We start from the raw sequence: 21,363 nt of genomic DNA, 5'->3' as shown, positions 1-21,363 counted from the left end.
TACTCTCCAGAATGGTTGAATCAGCTCCACTAAGAATGGTATTCCAATTTTCCCACATTTTCTCCAACATTGATCATTTTCTTTTCTATCATATTAGCCAATCTATGATTGACATGAGGTGGTACCTCAGAGTTGTTTTAACTTGTATTTGTCTAATCAGTAGTAATTTAGAGCATTTTTTTGTATGACTATTGATAGTTTTAATTGCTTTGTCTGAAAACTGTGTGTTCATATCCTTTTCATGAGGTTAGTGGCAGTCAGAGAGTTTTGGAAATCCCCTTTTGGTTGGAGGTGCAGGTTGTTCTTAAAAGAATTCATGAACCCTAAATATTAATTGGCAAAAATGGAAGTTTATTGTTGGATAGGAAGCCAGTTTTGTTAAGAGACTGACTTCTTTAGTGGCAAAGTCTGTTAGGGAAATGGAGGCTGGCACTGAGAAGAGAATGCATTCTCAGTGGGCAGGATCCTATTTTGGACATTCTGCAAAGAATGAGTTCAGAAATTGCCTTTTAAAAGGGAATCTTGAGGCTCAGGTTTCAGGTTGAAAAGAAAGCCAAAGTCTCCAGGCCTAGGTGCTTATTGGTATCCAGCCCAGATCTCCCATTGGAATTTCCTGAAAAGGTCTGGCATTCCCAAAAGATGAACGGGGTGCTTTTTGACCAAGATTTCTAATTGATCTTGTCTGGGGAGATATGCTTTCCCAGAAGGGCCTGAGACTCCAAGATCACAAGGGAACAGTTTCACAGTGTTAATTTTACAGTTCAAAAGGGAACACAATTTCATACCCCTGGCACTTTGACCATTTATCATTTGGGGAATGACTAGCATTCATATAAATTTGATTCAGTTCTCTGTATATTTTGTAAATGAGCTCTTTATTAGAAACGCTGACTATAAAAGTTATTTCCTAGCTTTCTTCTTTCTTTCTTAATTTTGGTTGTCTTGGCTTTGTTTGTGCAAAAACTTTTGATGTAACCAAAATTATTTATTTTACATTTCATAATGTTCTCTTGATTGTTGTTTGATCATAAATTCTTCCCTTCTGTCAAGCAAACTATGCTTTGCTTTCCTAATTTGTTCATGGTATTATCCTTAATGTCTAAATCATGTACTCATTTTGACCTTCTATTGGTATTTAGTATGAAATGTTGGGTCTTTGCTTAGCTTCTGCCATGCTATTTTCCAGAGTTTTTGTCAAATAGTGAGTTCTCATTCCAGAAGCTTAAATCTTTGGGCTTATTAAACAATAGATTATTAAATGGATTCCCAATTTTCATTGGCTGTCTTCCATGCTTGAAATACTCTCTCCTTTTCTCTGCCTCTCCTGACTTTTTTCCATTTTTAGCAAAATCCCACCATCAACTGGAAGCCTTTCTTAATCTCTCATTGTTCTATTCCCTTCCTTTTGCTTATTATTTACCTGTATATTTCACATGCATGCTCTCTCACATTAGATTTTCAGTGCCTGGCATATAATAAACATTTAAGAAGTGTTTCTTGACTGACACACTGATATATGAGATCTTTCAGTCTTCATCTTCTTGGGGATATATCTAATATTATACTAGTAAATGGTAACAATGGGGAAAATATGTGCTCTGTGGAATAATATATGCTGGACAAACTTTTAAATCTAATTTGCATTATTAGCATTTTTTGTCACTTTTTTTTAAAGTAGTATTTTATTTTTCCAATTACATGTAAAGATAGTTTTCAACATTCTTTTTTTTTTTTTTTTTTTAAAGATTTTGCATTCTCTCTCCTCTTTCCTATCTCTCTTCCTCAAGATGGCAAGCAGTCTGATATAGGTTTTATATGCTATGCCACTTTCTTAATACTAGATAATCAAAAATTAATAAAGCAAGTTTTGACCTATAGGATTTTTGAGATGTAAAGGCACATACTGAAAATTTTACAAACCAGTATGTGCTGCAGTTTTTTATGCTGGAGTGAAATAGAAATTGGAACAGTTCAATCACTTGTCTTTAATTACTTTCTTTTTCCCCCCAAGAATTATTCCATCAGTTCACAGGTCATCCAGTAGTTGTATTAGTGTAGTTTGTAATAGCTCTTCCAACATTACTCATATCTTTGCTAAAAGCTCACTCTTCCATTATTTTTAGTGACCTGGAATATTCTCATAAAGATTTTATATGTATGAGAATACACATAAATATGAATTAGTAGTTAAGTGTCTTGATTTTTTCAGTAGTAAAAATATATAAATTCTTCCTCTCTTCCATGTCTATTAAGACCTAATCCCTTGCTTCCTCCAAATTTTCACCTCCATTAGAAGTTTTATGCCATTCTTGATGTGGTCTAACCTCCCTTTCCATCTTTGGTTTCTTTGGTACCACTTCTAGTTTTTCATGTTTCATATCAATGATTATATAATGTTGAGACCAAATACAGTGACTTGTTGGAGAATATAGTTTGTTGTAAAGATGCTGATATATTTTTCCATTTGGGGCCTTTTTAGTTATTTCTTCAGTTTTTTGTTTTGTTTTGTTTTTTCCTTTAATCCCCCCCCCCCAAAAAAAAAAGAACCATCCAAGAAAAACAAGATTATGGGGGGAAAAGTCAACTAACTAGAAAAGGAGATTCCAGAGTTGTAAAGAAGAAAAAGATTCTTTGAAAATTAGAATTGAATAAGGGGAAGCTAGAATAGACCAAGAAATAATAAAATAAAATAAAATATAAAGAATGAAAAAAATAGAAGAGAATGTGAAGCCGCTTATAAGAAAAATACCAGATCTGGAGAACAGATCAAGAAGAGGAAACAAGAATAATTAGATTACTTGAAAGCTAATGCCAAAAAAGAACCTTTACACAAAAATACAAGAAATAATCAAAGAAAATTGTGCTGAAGTGATTATGTACACATACACACATATAAATATAACTTTGCTTAATTATAGCCTGCTTGGAGGTAGTAGAGGGGATGAAAGAGAAAAAAAGAATAAAAGAAAAATAAAAAGTGCACAACAGAAAACAATAACATATAAGAAAGCAAAGTTATGTATATATGCTTTATTAAAATGGAAATTTATTGTTAGATATTTTGAATACTCCCCGATATTCTATTGTTTTCCTTTTTCTGTCTCTATTTGTTTTTATCTTATTTTGTATTTAGTTTTAAATAAAATTTTAAAAATAATTGACATATAGCTTTTAGGGTTTGCAAAGGTCTTTGCATACAAATAATTATTTATGAAGTATTATTATCTCCTTTCTAGTGGAAACTGAGGTTTGAATAGTTTCAAGTGGAAACTGAGGTATGAATAGTTTTAAGTGGATTCCAGAAGTAAGTTATGAACCTAAATGTTCCAGATTCCTAAAATCCCCTTTCAGCTTCAAATGTGTGATCCTTTGATCTTTTTGCTGAGAAGTTTTAGGTTTAAATGAAGACTCTTCCATGTCATCTTAGTGATTGTAAGTAATTCCTTTCATTTCTCTTGGAGTTAGTGTGCATTTTTGTAAGAGGAAGGAGTTGGAGTGGTTGACATCTAGATTCCATCTTCCTTTTTTGGTTGAGTGTCTGTGTATGGTGCCATCTCCTGGTAAAATATGTTAGGTATCATTGGGGAAAAAATAATTAATGATAAATAATGATTTTCCTTTATTTTCAAATGCTTATATTTCTTTTCTCAGTTCTTGTTTATATGTCTAATTCTCTCCTATAATATCTTTTTTGTATTCCCCTTTTCCTTATCAGTAATAGTCATTTCCTTATCTGAGGAATCCAGATATATTCAGATGTTCTTATTTTGAGGAATACCCTAGTCTAATATATGATTTGAGTTTCTTTTAGAATTATGGAGATTGTGTTTAATTATGGATTGTTTGCTTGATTAATATACAATAATAACTCTTAGAAGAAGATTTTGAAATTGCTATGTATTACAGGGAAGATGTAAATGGGGAAATGTAAATGTAAATAGGGAAAGATATATAGTCTAAATATGTCTTACCTCCCCCAAATGTTTTGACTTATTCATATGATATAGATTAATTCCATATATATTTTTTTCATTTAACTTCCTATTCCTTTCCTTTCTCTCATATTCTCCCTTCCTGCTTTTTGCCATTTAGAGCTACATCTTCATCCATTAATCTGTTAAGCTACTCTATCTGGGAGTGACTCTGCCTGTGTCAACTTCAGGAAAATCCTTTTTTTTTTTTTTTTTTATGTTAACTTCTTAGTTGTTATACTACAATGTAGAAAATCTTAGAGACTTGGTTTTTTGACAATATTTAATCTAAACCCCTCATTTTTACAACAGAAACTGTGGTCTAAACAGTAGGTTAAATGACTTCTCCAGGGCTACAGAAGCTTTTACCAAATGTAAGGGGTGAAGTTGTTAGATACCTGTCTTGACTTAACAGGGAGTTTAGTTTCTAGTGGTTTAGATTATACACAATAGGTATGTGTCTTTATTCCATATTGTAGAGTATCCGGAATATGATTTCATAAATATTCTTCCTTGCCCAACTGGATGAAACTGAGTTTAAGTGACTTCCTCATAGTGAAACTGCTAGAGATATGTCTTCAAATTCAAAAGTTCTGAAAACCCTTTCCATCTCTAAATCTATGATTTGCTAACCTCTCTAATGAGATTTGGTTTTAAGTACAGGCTTTTCCACTTAACCTTTGTCATCACAATGCAGACTGCTACCCTCTTCTGCTGAGTAGATTGATTTCCTGAGTTGCTGTGCTTAAAAAAATTGTACTGGTTGCTATACAGCATTATAGTGAAGAACCTATCTGTATTTAATAAGGTTTTTCCTTAGATGATAGACACCATTAGTGACTCTACTTCTGTTTTAGTTTACAGGAAATAGACCTGTACTATATGCCTTTCCTCCAAAGAAGTACACATGGTAATAGTAGAACAAATACCTACTATACCACAGACATTTTTCAAATATTTAGAAGACATCATTAGTAAATTAATTCCATTTTAATAAGTTATATTTTTCCATTTTAAACTTCTGATACTATATGATTCTCTTATAGGAAATCAAGCCTCAAAGCCATTATAACCATGGATATGGTGAACCTCTTGGACGCAAAAGCCACATTGATGATTACAGTACATGGGACATAGTCAAAGCTACACAGTAAGTATTTATCTGATATTTTGAGTTATAAGATTCTAAATCCTTCTTGAGTTTGTAAACAGCTTAACATTCCTATCATTTGTCAAATTAATGAATACTTATTCCCTTTTATATGTATAAAAAGTTATTTTATTTTATTTTTTATTATAACTTCTTATTGACAAAACATATGCATGGGTAATTTTTCAACACTGACCCTTGTAAAAACTTCTGTTTGAATTTTTCCCCTCCTTCCCTCCACCCTCTCCCCTAGATGGCAGGTAGTCCCATATATGTTGAATATGTTAAATACAATATATGTATACATATTTATACAGTTCTCTTGCTACACAAGAAGAATCGGATTTAGAAAGAAAGTAAAAATAACCTGGGAAGAAAAACAAAAATGCAAGCAAACAATAACAGAAAAAGTGTAAATGCTATGTTGTGGTCCACACTCATTTCCTAGTATTCTTTCACTGGTATTGCTGGTTTCTGTTCATCACTGATCAATTGGAACTGATTTGGATCCTCTCATTGTTGAAGATAGCCATTTTCATCAGAATTGATCCTCATAGATCATTATACACTTCAACAACATACTGTATGAGGGTGTATTCTGATGGAAGTGGCTATCTTCGACAAAGAAATCTAATTCAGTTCCATTTGATCAATGATGGACAGAATCAGCTACACCCAGAGAAGGAACCCTGGGAAATGAATGTGAACTGTATGCATTTTTGTTTTTCTTCCCAGGTTATTTTTACCTTCTGAATCCAATTCTTCTTGTGTAATATGAGAACTGTACGGTTCTACACATCTATAATGTATCTAGGATATACTATAACATATTTAACATGTATAAGACTGCCTGCCATCTAGAAGAGGGGGTAGAGGGAGGGAAGGGAAAAGTCGGAACAGAAGTGAATGCAGGGGATAATGTAAAAAATTACCCATGCATATGTTCTGTCAATAAAAAGTTATTAAAAAAAAAAAAAAGAATTGATCTTCATGTATTATTGTTGTTGAAGTGTATAATGATCTCCTGGTTCTGCTCATTTCATTTAGCATCACTTCTTGTAAGTCTCTCCAAGCCTCTCTGTATTCATCCTGCTGGTCATTTTTTACAGAACAATAATATTCTATAACATTCATATACCACAATTTACTGGGCCATTCTCCAATTGATGAGCGTTCATTCAATTTTCAGTTTCTAGCCACTACAAAAAGGGCTGCTACAAACATTTTTGCACATACAAGTCCCTTTCCCTTCTTTAAGATCTCTTTGGGATATAAGCCCAGTAGTAACACTGTTGGATCAAAGGGTATGCACAGTTTGACAGCTTTTTGAATATAGTTCCAAATTGCTCTTCAGAATGGTTGGATCTGTTCACAACTCCACCAGCAATACACCATTGTCCCAGTTTTCCCACATCCCCTCCAACATTCATCATTATCTTTTCCTGTCATCTTAGCCAATCTGAGAGATGTGTAATAGTATCTCAGAGTTGTCTTAATTTGCATTTCTCTGATCATAATGATTTGGAACACCTTTTCGTATGAGTAGAAATAGATTCAATTTCATCATCTGAAAATTGTCTGTTCACATGCTTTGAACATTTTATATAAAAAGTTTTAAGCATGGTTTCTTCTTAAATCTAAGTCTTTTTACTTAAAAAAAAAAAAAAAACCCAAAGTACCAATAATACTTGATTGAACAAAAAAAGTTTGGTATTTCTTTCCATTTCCTTTTTTATCATTTAGTGATACCCAGACAAGTCTTTGTGTGATACATTGAGAATTGTGACTTTCAGATACATGGAATTTTAGGTAAAGGTAAAGAACTATGTCATCGTCTCATTAAGTATTTTTAAGTACCAAAAAAACTCGAATTGATAAGACAGAAAGTATCCAGAGAAGAGCAGTTGTAATGCTAATGTCCTCAAGATTTTGTCACATGAGGATTGATGAAAGAAATTCAGTGGTGATGTTTGTCCTGAAGAAAATACTCTGAGGCACACAATACTTATCTTCAAGAAAAAGCCTACAGCCTATATTGGTCCTTTGGGGGAATGCTATAAACGCAGTATACTTATAGTTCAACAGAATTTTTTGACAAAGTCTCTAACAATCAATAATTATCAAGTTGCATTTCCCTGGTAATAACTGGTGTGTTGCTTGAAGAAATTTGCCTTGGTTTACCTTGTTAAATTTCACATGCAACAATAGATTTTCTTAAGGAAGAGAGTGCTATACTTGTGAATAAGATGGAGGGATATTGGCTGACTGATACTATATCTTGGAGGAATGTGTCTAATGGAGTAATCTTTGGCTGTGTTCTGTGTAATGTCACTGTTAATAAAGGTATAAATGGCACGTGTACCAAATTTACAAATGACAAGCTTGGAAGGTATAGCTAACATAGGTAATAGTCTTGATCTAATTAGATATCATATGAATCTAATTAATAAGAAATAAGACTGGAAGCCAAAAAAGTTAATGCAGCTCTAGGTCATATTCATAAAGGTATACTGTGAATGAGAGATGATGATTTTGCTATATTCTGCTCTGGTTAGGCCTTTTCTAGAATACCTGAATACTATATTTTAAGAAAACATAGACAAGCTAGGGCAGCTTGGTAGCCAGGATGATGAGATTGGAAGACATGCTATACAAGGAATTATATGTTTTATATTGTAAGTAATAGAGCCATTTGGTTTTCAAGTAGGGAACTAAAAGTCAGAATTCTGCATAAGGTAGTTTGTTGTAAGAGGTGTATGAAGGATGGATTAGAGAGATAACAAAAGAGGCTGAAGACAAAGTGATGGGTAAAGAGGCTATTAAAATATGTTCATACAGGCCCGAACTACATTTATGACAGTATGCATAGAGACATAGATAAGAGAAGAAGTAAGATTGTAGAAATTGAATTGAGGAGACTTGGTGATTTGATTGGTTGGGGGGAAGAAGGGTAAGGGTTAAGTTTTAAAGAATGACTGGGGTTTTGAGGTTAAGCGATTGAATATCATCAACCATAGAATTAGGGAAGTTGACAAGAGAAATGATTTGGAGAATGAGTAGAGATAATAAGTTCAGTTTTGGATATATTCAATTTGAGATGCCAGCAGGACATCCATAAGCCTATGTGTCCATCAGGCAATTGTAAATGTAGAATTGGATGTCAGGAGAAGAATTAAGATTGGTGATACAAATTTGAAAGCCATCTGTGTAAACTTGGTAATTGAAGTCAAATGGCTCATAAAGGGAAGACTGTAGGGTAAGTGAAAAATGATCTTACTGTCTTGGTCGACACTCTTCATAAGAATGAGTAGAGAAACTAGCTTAGAAGCTTAGAAAAAATGCTAAGAAACAATCAGATGATTGGAGGAAACCTAAGGAGGAGAGAAAATAAAGAGAAAAGAATAATCAGCAGTGTCATATTCTACAAAAAGTAAGAGATTCAGTGGGAACTGAGAAAAAGCATCATATGTAAAGCCAAATTTATTTTGTAACCATATTCTATATTCTATGTAACAAGCCCACACTTCTTTTCTGGCTCTGGGTGAAGAAACTCATGCATCCAAAGGTTCAGTTTCTCTCTCTTTGAAGTTAGATAATAAAGGCTTATGCTTTCCCGTAGTCAGTTAGTTTAAAAACAAAATAAAACTCTCTTCTCAGGATTCTCAGAAAACATTATCTTACTGTTTTGAAGCTGAATTAATTGATCTTGTTCTATATTTCAGAAAGGTGGTCTTTTGTAACCCCCCAGTTGCCAGTAAATCCATATACCCGTGTTCCTATTAGCTACTTCAGATTGCAACTGAGGCCTATAAAATTCACAAAAGCATTTTTGAGAGATAGAGATTGTTTTCATTATAAGTGAGTTATGCCCACTTTCTTTGATAAAACTGATTATGATTTCCCAATCTTATGTTTCCAATTATATATCTAATGATATTTTTAATGTGCTCTTTATTCTGTACTATTTTTATAAATAGGTTTCATATTTAGTTCTGGGTCTTTGTATATAAAATCAAACCATTAATTATTCATTAATTATCAAGTTGCATTTTCCTGGTAATAATTGGTGTGTTTCTTGAAGAAATTTGCCTTAGTTTACCTTGTTAAATTTCACACTCAGAAATAGACTTTCTTAAGGAAGTGAGTGCCAATTTTGACTATTTTTTCACTATTTTGAGTGAAAGATTATATGTGGTTAAGATTTTTGAGTGTCATGAGGGTCTTTATATATCTTTTGTAATTTATCTTTCTCTGAAAAGACATTAGATGCTATTATATGCAGAATTTACTTAAATGTGGTTTTGTTTTATTTCCCTTAAAATACAGTACTTATTCTTAGTATAAAATAATATCACTGTTTCTTCTATTAAATTTTAGAATCTGATTTTTGATAGAACATGAGTATTGACTAATAACTTTTTAGTTTACTTATTTCGATTTTTCCACATAATTACTGTAAATTTTTTTACTTTTTATGGTAATAGTCAATCTTATAAATATATATTCAGAGCTGCTGTTTAGTAAAGCAGGAAAGTTTTACTGTGCTGATCTTTTCTTTGTGATTCTATGATTAGCAATGCTAAAAGAGCAGCCAGGAGATTGATTTTTTTGTAGCCTAATTATTTTTACCCTAGGAAATGACTTCATTGTAAATATTAAACATTTCAGACTTTATTATGGATATGAATTTCTAAAAGTAAAAAATTTTTCTCAGAGGTACAGTATGATGTCCAGTAACAACTTTATTTTTTTAAATGCCTGAATTTTTTCTTATTCTTTTTAGTTTAAAATTTCTTCTTCGATATTAATAACATTGTCACTAGAATTTTCTTTTCTTTTAAGATATGGAATATATGAACGCTGCAGAGAGTTGGTGGAAGCAGGTTATGATGTGAGGCAACCAGACAAAGAAAATGTCACGCTTCTCCATTGGGCTGCCATAAATAACCGGTTAGACCTAGTAAAGTATGTGTTTTTGATATTTATGAATGTTTGTTGATTTTATTTTAGCTGTGATTTTCTTTATACAGATTTTGTTGCTTTTAGTTTCTTTTGTTTTTTCATTTGCCTCTGGCCTCATCTTTGTACTTGTTTCCTTTGCGAAAGTTCAAATCGAATAATACATATAAGCAGTTGTTTTTAAAATTGTATTTAAATTTTTCTTTTTCATGGTGAACTTACATATACATAATATTTAAATATATAAAGAACGAGAAAAGATTACATAAGGACAATTTAAATTTTACCTCATTTTTTGCCATTTATATGATTTTATAGACAAAAGGTAAATATATTGTATACATATAAAAATGGTCATATTCTTTCTTATAAAACTGTATAATGATTACTGATGTTAACTAGTACTTTTTAGTAATTTGGCCCTCTAATTGATTTAACCTATTTTATGCTTATAGTTTATGAAAATATAGATAATATAATTTACTGATAACAATAATAATTTGGCAATCTCTTTTTTTTTTTTTTTTTTTTTTTTAAAACATTATTTTGCTGTACAAAAAGAATCAGACTCTAAATTATTGTACAATTAGCTTGTGAAGGAAATCAAAGATGCAGGTGTGCATAAATATAGGGACTGGGAATTCAATGTAATGGTTTTTAGTCATCTCCCAGAGTTCTTTTTCTGGGGTATAGCTAGTTCAGTTCATTACTGCTCCATTAGAAATGATTTGGTTGATCTCGTTGGTGAGGATGGCCTGATCCATCAGGACTGGTCATCATCTAGTATTGTTGTTGAAGTATATAATGTAATTTGGCAATCTCAATGATGTCTAATCTTCTTTTGTTGTTTTTGGAGGAGAGAAGGTCTCTAGTACTCTGTTGAGGACTAATGCAGCCAGCATGCAAAGCAGTTGTAATTATAATATTGACATTTCTGAGGGTGAGACATTTCTGTTGCCGATTTCTCTTGCTTCCCATATGGGCACTGTTTATTCTGGGACAAACAAGACTGAACTTTAAGAGGACTGGGCATGGAAGAAGTCGGGGAGAGAGAGACAAGAGTCAGAGAGAAAGTGTAAATGAGTGTGATTGAGTTCATTCGAAAGCCAATGGAAATCTTATTTATAATGGCCCTCACTGAAAACATTTTCTGGCTTTTTATGTCTTTAGTAATAAGGGTAATAGAGCTTACTGATGCTTGCCAGATACTACTTAGAAAAAAAAGCTAGCTATTTCCTTCAGGATAGCATTTGAAAATTTAGACTTGGAAGGAGAAATGCATTACCATTTAATATAATTTCCTCATTTTACAAATAGGGTAACTAGCAACCCTAGAAAATAAGGGATTTGCCCAAATTCACAAAAAGTAAGTAGATAAATCAGGATTTGTACTCAGGTCCTCCAACTCTTAAGTCCAGTGCTCTTTTTTACTATTCTTCACTGACTTTGCCAGCGACACTTCAGTATAATTAAAGCTTGACTTATAAACTTTATCATTCAGAAAATGTATAATTGGAAAAGGAGGTAAATTGGTCATAGAGCAAGAACCAAAGATAATAGTGGATCAGCTTCATTGCTATACTGGTGAGTATATAGACCTACATTGTGTTGCTACTGTGGTGGATTTTTTTTTTTTTTTTTAAGAATCAATAAATAATAAATAAATAAAAATGTACTTATTAGTCTTTTGCTATGTGCTTAATACTGGACTAAGAGCAGCATATTAATAGAAGAAACTTAGAATTCCTACTCTTAAGGAAAGATGTCTGATTAGAAAAGACAACACATAAAAGTTCAGGGTACATGGAAAGTCCAGGAAGTCTTAAGAGCAAATAGCAAGAACTACAGGACCCTTAGATAATATTAGAGGCCTGATATCAGGCCAGAAATAAAATATTTTTCTGGGGGCTTAATGCCAGAGAGGTAGAACACATGGTCAGGGGTTTATAGAGCACATTGGTAGTCATATGTCTAACCAGAAGCATTAGAAGTATGTGACCCTGCCTCATCCAGGTGATATGAGCAGTCATGATTTTCTTCCTGCCCAACTGCCCATTTTTAAATTGTTTTATCTTTAATTAGATCAATCTGAACTAGGCAAGTCAAAATTTAGGGTTTCAAAAATGAATATGAATATTAATATGAGTGATGCCTGGCTCAATAGTTGATGTGATGGGTATCCAGGAATTTTAGTGGGTTTGACCTTCAAAATGATTCTATACTGTGAGACAGCAGTCAAATAAGTAACATAAATAGAGGCATAATATCTAGAGTGAGAGAGGTAAGATTGAACCATTTGTGGGATATGATGTTGGAAGGATTTTGATAAGCTTGAATCTGCTGACAGAATGGCACCCAGGCTGGTAATTGTATGTAGTTCAGATCATGTAGATCTGTGTAAGCATCTGGGAATGGCTAGCCTGGGGAAGAAGAGTTTCAGGAGCATAAAGTAGCTTTCTCCATTTGAAGAGATGTTATCATAAAAAGACATTAGATGACTTTCTGCTTATCCACAGTGGGCACAATTGAGAGTAATAGATAGAAAGTTTCCACAAGTAAATTTAGGCTTCAGGTAAAGGAAATACCAAAAAATTATGTTCCCAGTATTATGGCAAGCGTAGAATGAATGGTCAGGATTTAACCAATTTCAGCTCCAGGATTTACTAATTAGTATGCAGTGAAAATTGTTTTCTGAGGAAACATTTTGAAGGAAATTAAGTATTCTTCCATAAAGATCTACCCCAAAGTCTATTTGAAGCATAATGAGCTTCAGTTATTAAAATTATGCTAGACAGGTGGCAATGCAGTACACAGAATACTTAGACCTAGTATCAGGAAGGTCTGAGTTGAAAGGTGGCCTCAGACATAACATTAGCTGAATGACCCTCTTTCAGTTAACCTTTTTTCTACCTTATTTTCCTTTTCTGTAAAAGGAATATCTACTTCCCAGGTTTGTTGTGAGAATAGAGAGAGAGAATAATATTTGTGAACTGCTTTATAGACCTTTGTTTTATATAAATGCTAGCTAGCTAGTTGGTAAGTAGTAGTGGTGGCAGCAGCAGCAATAGTAAAATCATTCTATACTCTATGTAATAATTGAAAATGCTTACTTAGGGCCAGTACCAGTCATTTGTATGACTAAATATCATTTACTGTTTGTGATCACAAGTGAGAATTGTTTGGGATTTTTAAAAATTTTCTTTCAAATGTTTTTCTCTCCTAATCTCCCCATTGTAAAGTTTGTGATTGTGGCTCAGATTTTGTCTTTTGAGTGACAAAAACTAGCACATATTAGCAGAAAAGAAAAGGAAATTCTTTGGAGGATGTACTCAAATATCCCAGTACTTAAAATCTCTACCTTCCAGGATTTTGCTTGTTTCTTGTACCTAATAGTCAACAAGTATTTATTAAGCTCTTAAAATGTTCCAGACACTGAACTAAGAGAACCATGGGACATAGCATTCTCACTCTCTCTGTTGTTATTTGCTTGCATTTTGTTTTCTTTCCCAGTTTTTCTTTTTCTTCCTTCTTGATCTGATTTTTCTTGTGCAAAAAGATCACTGTATAAAAATGTATACATATATTGGATCTAACATGTATTTCAACATATTTAACATGTATTTGACTTCCTGCCAGCTTGGGGAGGGGATGGGAGTAAAGAGGGGAAAATTTGGAACAAAAGGTTAGAATCAATGTCATACCCATGCATATGCTTTGTAAATAAAAAGCTTTAATTAAAAAAATAATAATAACAAAATAGTGCATCCAGGTGAGAAATGAGAAGATTGAAAAGAGTGATTGAAGATAGGGGAGGCACTAATAAAGAGGAGAAGGAAAGGCTTCTATGGGCTTTTAGCTGAAATTTGAAGGAAATAGAGAATTTAGGAGTCAGACGAGAGAAGAAAAAGAATTTCAGGTCTGGAGGAGAGCCTATGAAAATGATCAGAATGTCTTAAATGAGGAGGTCAGAATTACTAGATTATAGTGGAAAAGGGAGTAAAGTGTAAGACTAGAAAAGTAGGAAGGAGCCAGTTCAATGAAGGTCTTTAAATCTGAAAGAGAGGATTTTATGTTTGGTCCATTAGAGATTAGGGAGCCTCTGGAGTTTATTGAATAAGAAAATGACATGGTCAGGCTTATACTTTAGGAAGTTAACCTTGACAGCTAAGGTGAGGAGTTGTGGAGAAGTATCCTGGATAGATTTGAGGCAGGCAGGCCAATTAGAGGGCTATTGCCATAGTTAGGCATAAATTGATAAGACTGTACCAAAGCAGTGGTAGTGGCAGAGGAGAGAATGGAGCTAATACAAAAAAATATATATTTTTTATATGGGGAAATCAGAGAGTGAGGAATGTAGATGACATCTAGATTGCAAGCATGGATGACTAGGAGAATAGTGGGCATGACAATAAATTGAGATGTTAGAAAGAAGTGTGGGTTTTAGGAGGAAAAATAACTAATTCAGTTTTGGACATTTTGAGTTCAGAATTTCTATAGGACATCCAGTTTGAAATGTCATTTAGACCAGAGATACAAAACTAAAGGTCAAGAGAGATGCGAAGGCTGTACAAATAGACCTGATAATATTTTGCATAGAGGATAATTAAATCCAAAGAAGCTGATGATATCACCTAGTGAAAAAGTACTAAAGAATAGAAGCCTGCCTAGGATTAGGTCTTGAGGGATACTAGTGATTTGCAAGTATAATATGAATGAAGGTCTGACAAACGAGTTATAAGACAATTGACCAGACAGAGTGGAGGAAAATCAGAAAAGAGTGGTTTTGGTATTGCAAAAGTGGTATTGCAAAAACCTATGTAGAAGAAATTACCAAGAAAGAGAGTGAAAGATCCTATCACTGGTCACAGAAAGGTAAAGAAAAGACTTAGATCTGACAATTCAAAGATCTTTAATAACTTATTAGAGAGCATTTTGTTGAAGGATAAAGTAAAAAGCCAGACTGTAACAATTTTGGAAGAGAGTAAGAAAAAGCACTGATTATAGAGATCTTTCTCAATTTGTTAACTTTATATAAAAAGTGATAACTAGAAAATAGGTATCTGGGAATAATTGGATTAAGTGACGATTGTTAAGGATTGGGAGGCATAGGTGTGTTATGCTACCAAAAAAAAAGCAGCATATAGTAAGTAGGTTCTAAAGATTAATGAAAATGGAAGTGATAGAAGTAACAGTTTTCTTGAGAAGATGAGATGGAACAGGTGTATGCCAGAAGTTTATTTAGCTTGACAAGAATTTCATGTAAAACAGATAAGGGAGATAGATAAGGAAAGGCATCTGAACAGTAAAAAATGAGGAGGGCTGACAAGGAAGCTCTGGGCAAATGACCTCCATTTTTTCAGTAAAATAGGTTCCATATTCTCATTTGAGAGGGTTGTGGGAGGGAGAGCAGAGGGAGGAAAAAGCTTGGAAAAGCCACTGCAATGGGATAGACAGTTGATTAGGGAGGTGTAAAAGTATTAACTTGCCTCAGAGAATCCAGTTGAGTAGTACAAGTAACACAAGTTTGTGGTGAACCCAGTCATCATAGTTTTGTGATTTTCTCCATTTTTATAAATAAGACATGAATAAGAAAAAAGGCAATGCATGGTGGGAGTAATCTTAAGTCTTGTCAGGAAAAGAGTATTAAGAGAAATGATAAGGGGGTAAGAATCTCAAGAGAAGAGACTAGTGTAAGGGTTAAGATGGAAAAAGAAAAAGAGATAGCCAATCCAGGAATGATGTTCTGGGAACTAGTAGAAGGGGAAAGCATTTGAAGGTCACCATGAAAATGAAAAACAGAAGAATTTTAGGATTCTTGACTAGAAAACGTATGGATGATAGCAAGAACAAGCAAAAGGTGGAGGGAATGAGAAAGAAAAAAGATTTAAAGTGAAAGCAGTATGTTACTTAGGCATTCTTGAGGGCTTGGTGAAAAGATGGGTAGATCTCAAGGGGGAAGTTGGTGGGGGTCAACTTGAGGAAAAGGAACAAGAGAGTAGGCAGTGGAGATTGAGGCATGAAGTTTGTACAATAATGACTGGGGAGTTAAAGTTCACTAACGAGGGAAAATTTTGACAGTTTGCTAATAATTGAGGAATAATTATAGACAGATTATTATCATCCTCAGGGGGGTCTAGACACCTGGCATGGAGGTTTGGTTTAGGCGCAATGACCTTCCCATCAAATAGTAGTTCTTGTCAGAGACATAGTAATAATTGGCTTAGTATGGAGTCATCCTAGGCCCTAGGCAGCTATGTGTATGTGGAAAGCTGGAGGAGGAGTGGTTTAACTGTATTAGGGCCCAAAAGATGGTGGGTGTGGGAGAAGAGTGGTGTTCTGAGAAGGTACGGGAAATGTCTGAACCAAGCAAGTATCTTAATACTTTATTGTTTTTCTGTTTGTACTTTTTGACTTAAATTCTTTCATGAGCTTCAAAATAATCTCCATGTATTTCTAGTACACATTGTAGTGATGGGTTATTGGCTTAAATTTGTTAGATACCTGTCATAAAAAGTTCAGGGATAGAAAGAAACATAGGGTCTGGAATAAAACTTTAAAACATTTAATTTTACAATTTTTATGTGTTTATAATAGTAATAAAAGTTGGTTTAAAAAAAAATTTTTTTTCCCTTCATAGATATTACATATCGAAAGGTGCTATCGTGGATCAACTAGGAGGAGACCTAAATTCAACTCCACTTCACTGGGCCACAAGGTTTAAAATAAATTTTCTTTTTCTTTTATTTGTTTATTTCTTGGTTTCTATCTGAGCAGTTGTGTTTGGAGGTATTAGACCTCCAAATTATTAGGAAAATTCATATACTAGTACCTACAAGTTTAATATATGAATGAATTTCTGTCTTTTATTGTCTGCTTTGAAAGCCCATTCTCTTTCCCCACCTTTTTTTCTTAAATGCCCCATGGGAAATTTGTACTATGTTGTTCTGCTTTTACAACTGGCTTATTTTAATCAAGGTGAGCATTTAATAGTAATTAGTTCAACCTAAGTATCAACTGTTAATCTTGATTTAGAAATACTTCACTTTATTTAATTTAAGAAAATTATTCTCTTAAATGAATAATTTAGTCAAGTTTTACAAATTTACAAATTCATGAATGAATATATTCTGATATATTTAAATAAATTTGATTTTATATTCATTATTTTCAGTGATTTGAAAGTTCTGCTTTTTTAGTTTAGAAGTATCTTGATGTTTCTCAATGTTAATTCTTTTTCATTTTAGACAGGGCCACTTATCAATGGTTGTACAACTTATGAAATATGGTGCGGATCCTTCATTAATTGATGGAGAAGGGTGTAGCTGTATTCACCTAGCTGCCCAGTTTGGACATACTTCCATTGTTGCTTATCTGATAGCAAAAGGACAGGTAAGGTATTGTTCAGTCATTTCATTTGTGTCTGACTTCTTATGACCTCATTTGGGGTTTTCTTGGCAAAGATGTTAGAATGCCATTCCTTCTTCAGCTCATTTGAATGAGGAATTGAAGTTAGTAGTTAAGTGACTTGACCAGTGTCACACAGCTAGTGTCTGAGACTGAATTTAAAATCAGGCCTTCTTGATTCCAGATCTGGTATTCTATCTACTGCTTAGCTGCTTCCTTATGTTTTTTTTTTTTTTGTTTTTTTTATTAAATATTTTTAAATAATTCAGTTTTATATGCCTAACATTATTATGGAATTGAGAATTAGTTGGGCTAGTAATTGAAGTTTGTATGAGCATGTCAAAAAAAAACTTTATTGGATAAAAAATTCAGCCTTTGAAAAAAGTATCACATGTGTATTTGAATATAGATGTGTACCTATTTGTCAAGTATTCTATTCTGTCATCTTCACAGTCCTTTCTAATGCCTTATTGTGGAAGTGACACTGTTCTCACCTTTGCCAGAAGAACACTCCCTAACTGTTTAGTGTTCTCTCCACCCTAAATTATATTGTATTTACTTGGTACCTCCTTGAGGGCAGAGATGATATCATTTTTGTCTTTTTACTCCCAAATTTATAATTATGCCTTGTTTGTTGAATTGAGTGGTTTAATAATGTTATATTGCTATATGCCATAATATTGCTATATTGTATTACAATATAATATTATAGTGCTATAATTCAGAATTTTTAAAGACATTGTTGACAGTGTCAAGTGTCAACAATATAAGGAAAGTTGAATATTATACATGAAAAGGTTACAAATTAAACAGATTGCTTAAGGAAGTAATAATGTAATTATTTCTACCCTATCTTTAACTCCCAGACTATCTTAATTTTAGTCAATGTTAATTTTGTTTGCAAGTAGTTTTTAGCACTAGTTTCTAATGTTATAGGTTTATAACATTATATTCCTGTAAATAGAATTGATAATGCTACCAAATGTAATCTTTTAGGTACTAAAGAAAAGTGATTGACCTTTGGGGCAGTGTTTTCTTTATGTAAAAAAGACTATCAAGAATAAATCCATAACACCTTTTTTTGTTGAATTCATTTCAACAAACATTGAATGTTCTTTTGAATTCTGAACTTCCTCCTAGATGTTGGAGTAAAAAACAGTCTCAATTATGTTTCTAGACAGATTTCCTAAAATTAGATCATCCCTGTATGCAATGAAGAATCTTAATGATTTCATGGCAAAACAAACCGTTATTTCAAAAACAAAATTTGAATCCTGAAAAGATAAGCAAAGTCAACGAACTCTTTGCTTGTACCAAAAGAATTGTTAAAAGAGCCTTCGTATTCAAAGGGTAATGATTGGTAATAACTTTTTGTGATTCAAACAATACAATGGAAATGGAGAATGAAAGAACAATAACAGTTGTAGAAACTCTTGTTTCTCTCATCTCTTACCTATGTTTCCAGTCTCCTCCACCTCTCATCAACCCTTCTCCCCATTTTTTTTGTCTCATTCTTCTTTTCTTCCTCTCCCTTTAAAACAACAGACAAACAAAAAAGGCCAAAGCGGATTGTTTTGTGGCAGTGCACATTCTGAAAGTTAAAAAGTAAAAGGGCATTTCTGAGAATTAGTGCTGGGTGGTTAGAAGGTTGCTAAAAGTATGATGTAAAGAACATTGTCTCAAGAGGTTAGATTTGTGGGTTCTGCTGGAGATTCACTACTTAATGGTTGCATGATATGGGCAAATCACTTAACCTTTCAGCTTCATTTTTCATATTTGTAAAGTGAAGATAGTAATCTCTAACACCTCTACTTTGGAGGGTTGTTGTGATGAGCCTCATAGGTAATGATTCTGAAAGCACTTTGGACACTTGTAAAGTGCTTCATAATAACCTTTTAATTTTTGGATTGCACAGGAATAATAAAAATGACTCATGGATTGTAAGGGGGAGGCGGGGAAGCTGATATGAGTAGGGAGAAAGTAAGAGAATACATAGCTTCTTTTGGTGAGTCTGTTTTGCCAGACTCAAAGAAATTGAATCCTCTGTAACTGAACCTGAGGTGAATGTTGAGCTTCTACCAGTGATTTGTGAAAGACTGAAGAAGGGTGGTATCACAAAAGTGGAGGAGTACAAATGTCTTGATTTTCAAAATGAAGAGAACAGCCTAAAGTAGAATCATATGAGCTTGACTTCTTCAGTCCTGGTGAAATTCTGGTATGTATTCTTAAGGTTTCTAGAGGTTAGTGAACGGCGAATGAAGGAACTGATGATTATAAAGATATAAACATTATAAACAACTTGATTTCACTAGAGACAGGTTATGCCAGACTAATTTTTTATGCTTTTTTTGACAGGGTAAGTCAATTGGCAAACTAAAGAAGTACTGTACATAGGGTTTACCTAGGTTTTAGTAGATGATCTGAAAAAGTCAGTCATCCTCTTAGAGACAAGATAGAGAGATGGATGCTAGATGTGAGAGGTAGATGAGAGAGGAGTCAGAACTGGTTAGATGGCATGAATCAAAAATAAGCATAAATGGTCCGTATCAATTTGGAAGGAGGTTTCCAGTGTACTGTCTCATGAATTTGTTCTTGGCTCTGTACTGTTTCACATTTTACGTTACTTTTGTAAAATCATAGATGATGTTTGTCACATTTGTAGATGACATAAAGCTAGAAGAACTAGTTAGCTAGTACATGTTAGGATCCCAAAAGGTGTTTTGATAAATTATATATTTGTTTGTTGTCTTTCCCCGTTAGCTGAATCTGACTGATTTTTGCTTCATTTTGTTTCCCCAGCACTTAGCACAGTTCTTGGCACCTAGTAGATATTTGTTAAATGTTTCTTGATTCAATGATGGACAAATATAAACATTGGATTTTATTTAGTAGTATTAAATTTAATAGGGATAATATAGCTGTAATCATCAAAACAATATGGTACTGGCTAAGAAATAGAAAGTAGTGGATGAGTAGAATAGGTTAGATATACATGACACAACAATCAATTACTATAGTAATCTACTATTTGATAAACCCTAAAATTATAGCTTCTGGGATTAAAAACTCACTATTTCACAAAAATTACTGGGAAAACTGGAAAATAATATCAGAAGCTTGGCATAGACTGACCTACATCTCATATCCCATACCAAAATAAGGTCAAAATGGGTACATGATTTAGGAGTAAAAAATGATACTATAAGTAAATTAGGACAGCAAGGGATTGTTGATCTGTCGGGTCTTTGGAGAACAGAGGAAGTAAAGGCCAAAGAAGAATTAGAGAAATGCAAAATGGACAATTTTTGATCACCTTAAATTAAAAAGAGTTTGCACAAACAAAAACAACACATCCAAGATTAGAAGGGATCAGAAATCTAAGAAAAAATTTTTTACAGAAATGTTTCTGATAAAGTCTTCATTTCTAAAATATATGAAAGATGGAATCAAATTTATAAGAATAAGAATACGTCATTCCCCAATTGATAAATGGCCAAAGGATATGAATAGGCAATTTTCAGATGAAGACAGCCATTTATACTCATATGAAAAAGTGCTCTAAATCACTATTAATTAGAGAAATGCAAATTAAGACAATTGAGGTACCATCTCACATCTCTCAGATTGGCTGACAGGAAAAGATAATGATAAATGTTGGAAGGTATGTGGGAAAATTGGGACATTACTGCATTGTTGATGAAGTTGTGAATCTGTCCAACTATCCTGGAGAGCAATTTGGAAATATGCCCAAAGGGCTATGAAACTGCATACCCTTTGACCCATCAGTGCCATTACTGGATCTATATCCCAAAGAAGTCATAGGAAAAAGGATCCATATTTGCAAAAAATGTTTGTAGTATGGTGACAAAGATTTGGAAA

General features: G+C 33.2%; 1 protein-coding gene across 2 annotated transcripts in view; it reads left to right on the top strand.

Moving 5' to 3' along the window:
* Window positions 1-21,363, top strand: part of ZDHHC17 (zinc finger DHHC-type palmitoyltransferase 17) — a 94,331-nt gene that overhangs the window by 14,459 nt on the left and 58,509 nt on the right. For both annotated transcript variants that reach the window (XM_031941250.1, XM_012550484.3), the window contains exons 2-5: window positions 5,018-5,121; window positions 9,964-10,086; window positions 16,718-16,795; window positions 17,325-17,469. In XM_031941250.1, coding sequence (XP_031797110.1) covers window positions 5,018-5,121; window positions 9,964-10,086; window positions 16,718-16,795; window positions 17,325-17,469 — 450 coding nt within the window. The remainder of the gene's footprint in view (window positions 1-5,017; window positions 5,122-9,963; window positions 10,087-16,717; window positions 16,796-17,324; window positions 17,470-21,363) is intronic.

The sequence above is a fragment of the Sarcophilus harrisii genome, chromosome 5 (assembly GCF_902635505.1).
Source record: "Sarcophilus harrisii chromosome 5, mSarHar1.11, whole genome shotgun sequence".
Classification (NCBI taxonomy): domain Eukaryota; kingdom Metazoa; phylum Chordata; class Mammalia; order Dasyuromorphia; family Dasyuridae; genus Sarcophilus; species Sarcophilus harrisii.
The sequence above is the reverse complement of the archived record's forward strand: the minus strand, read 5'-3'. Positions and strand labels throughout refer to the sequence as shown.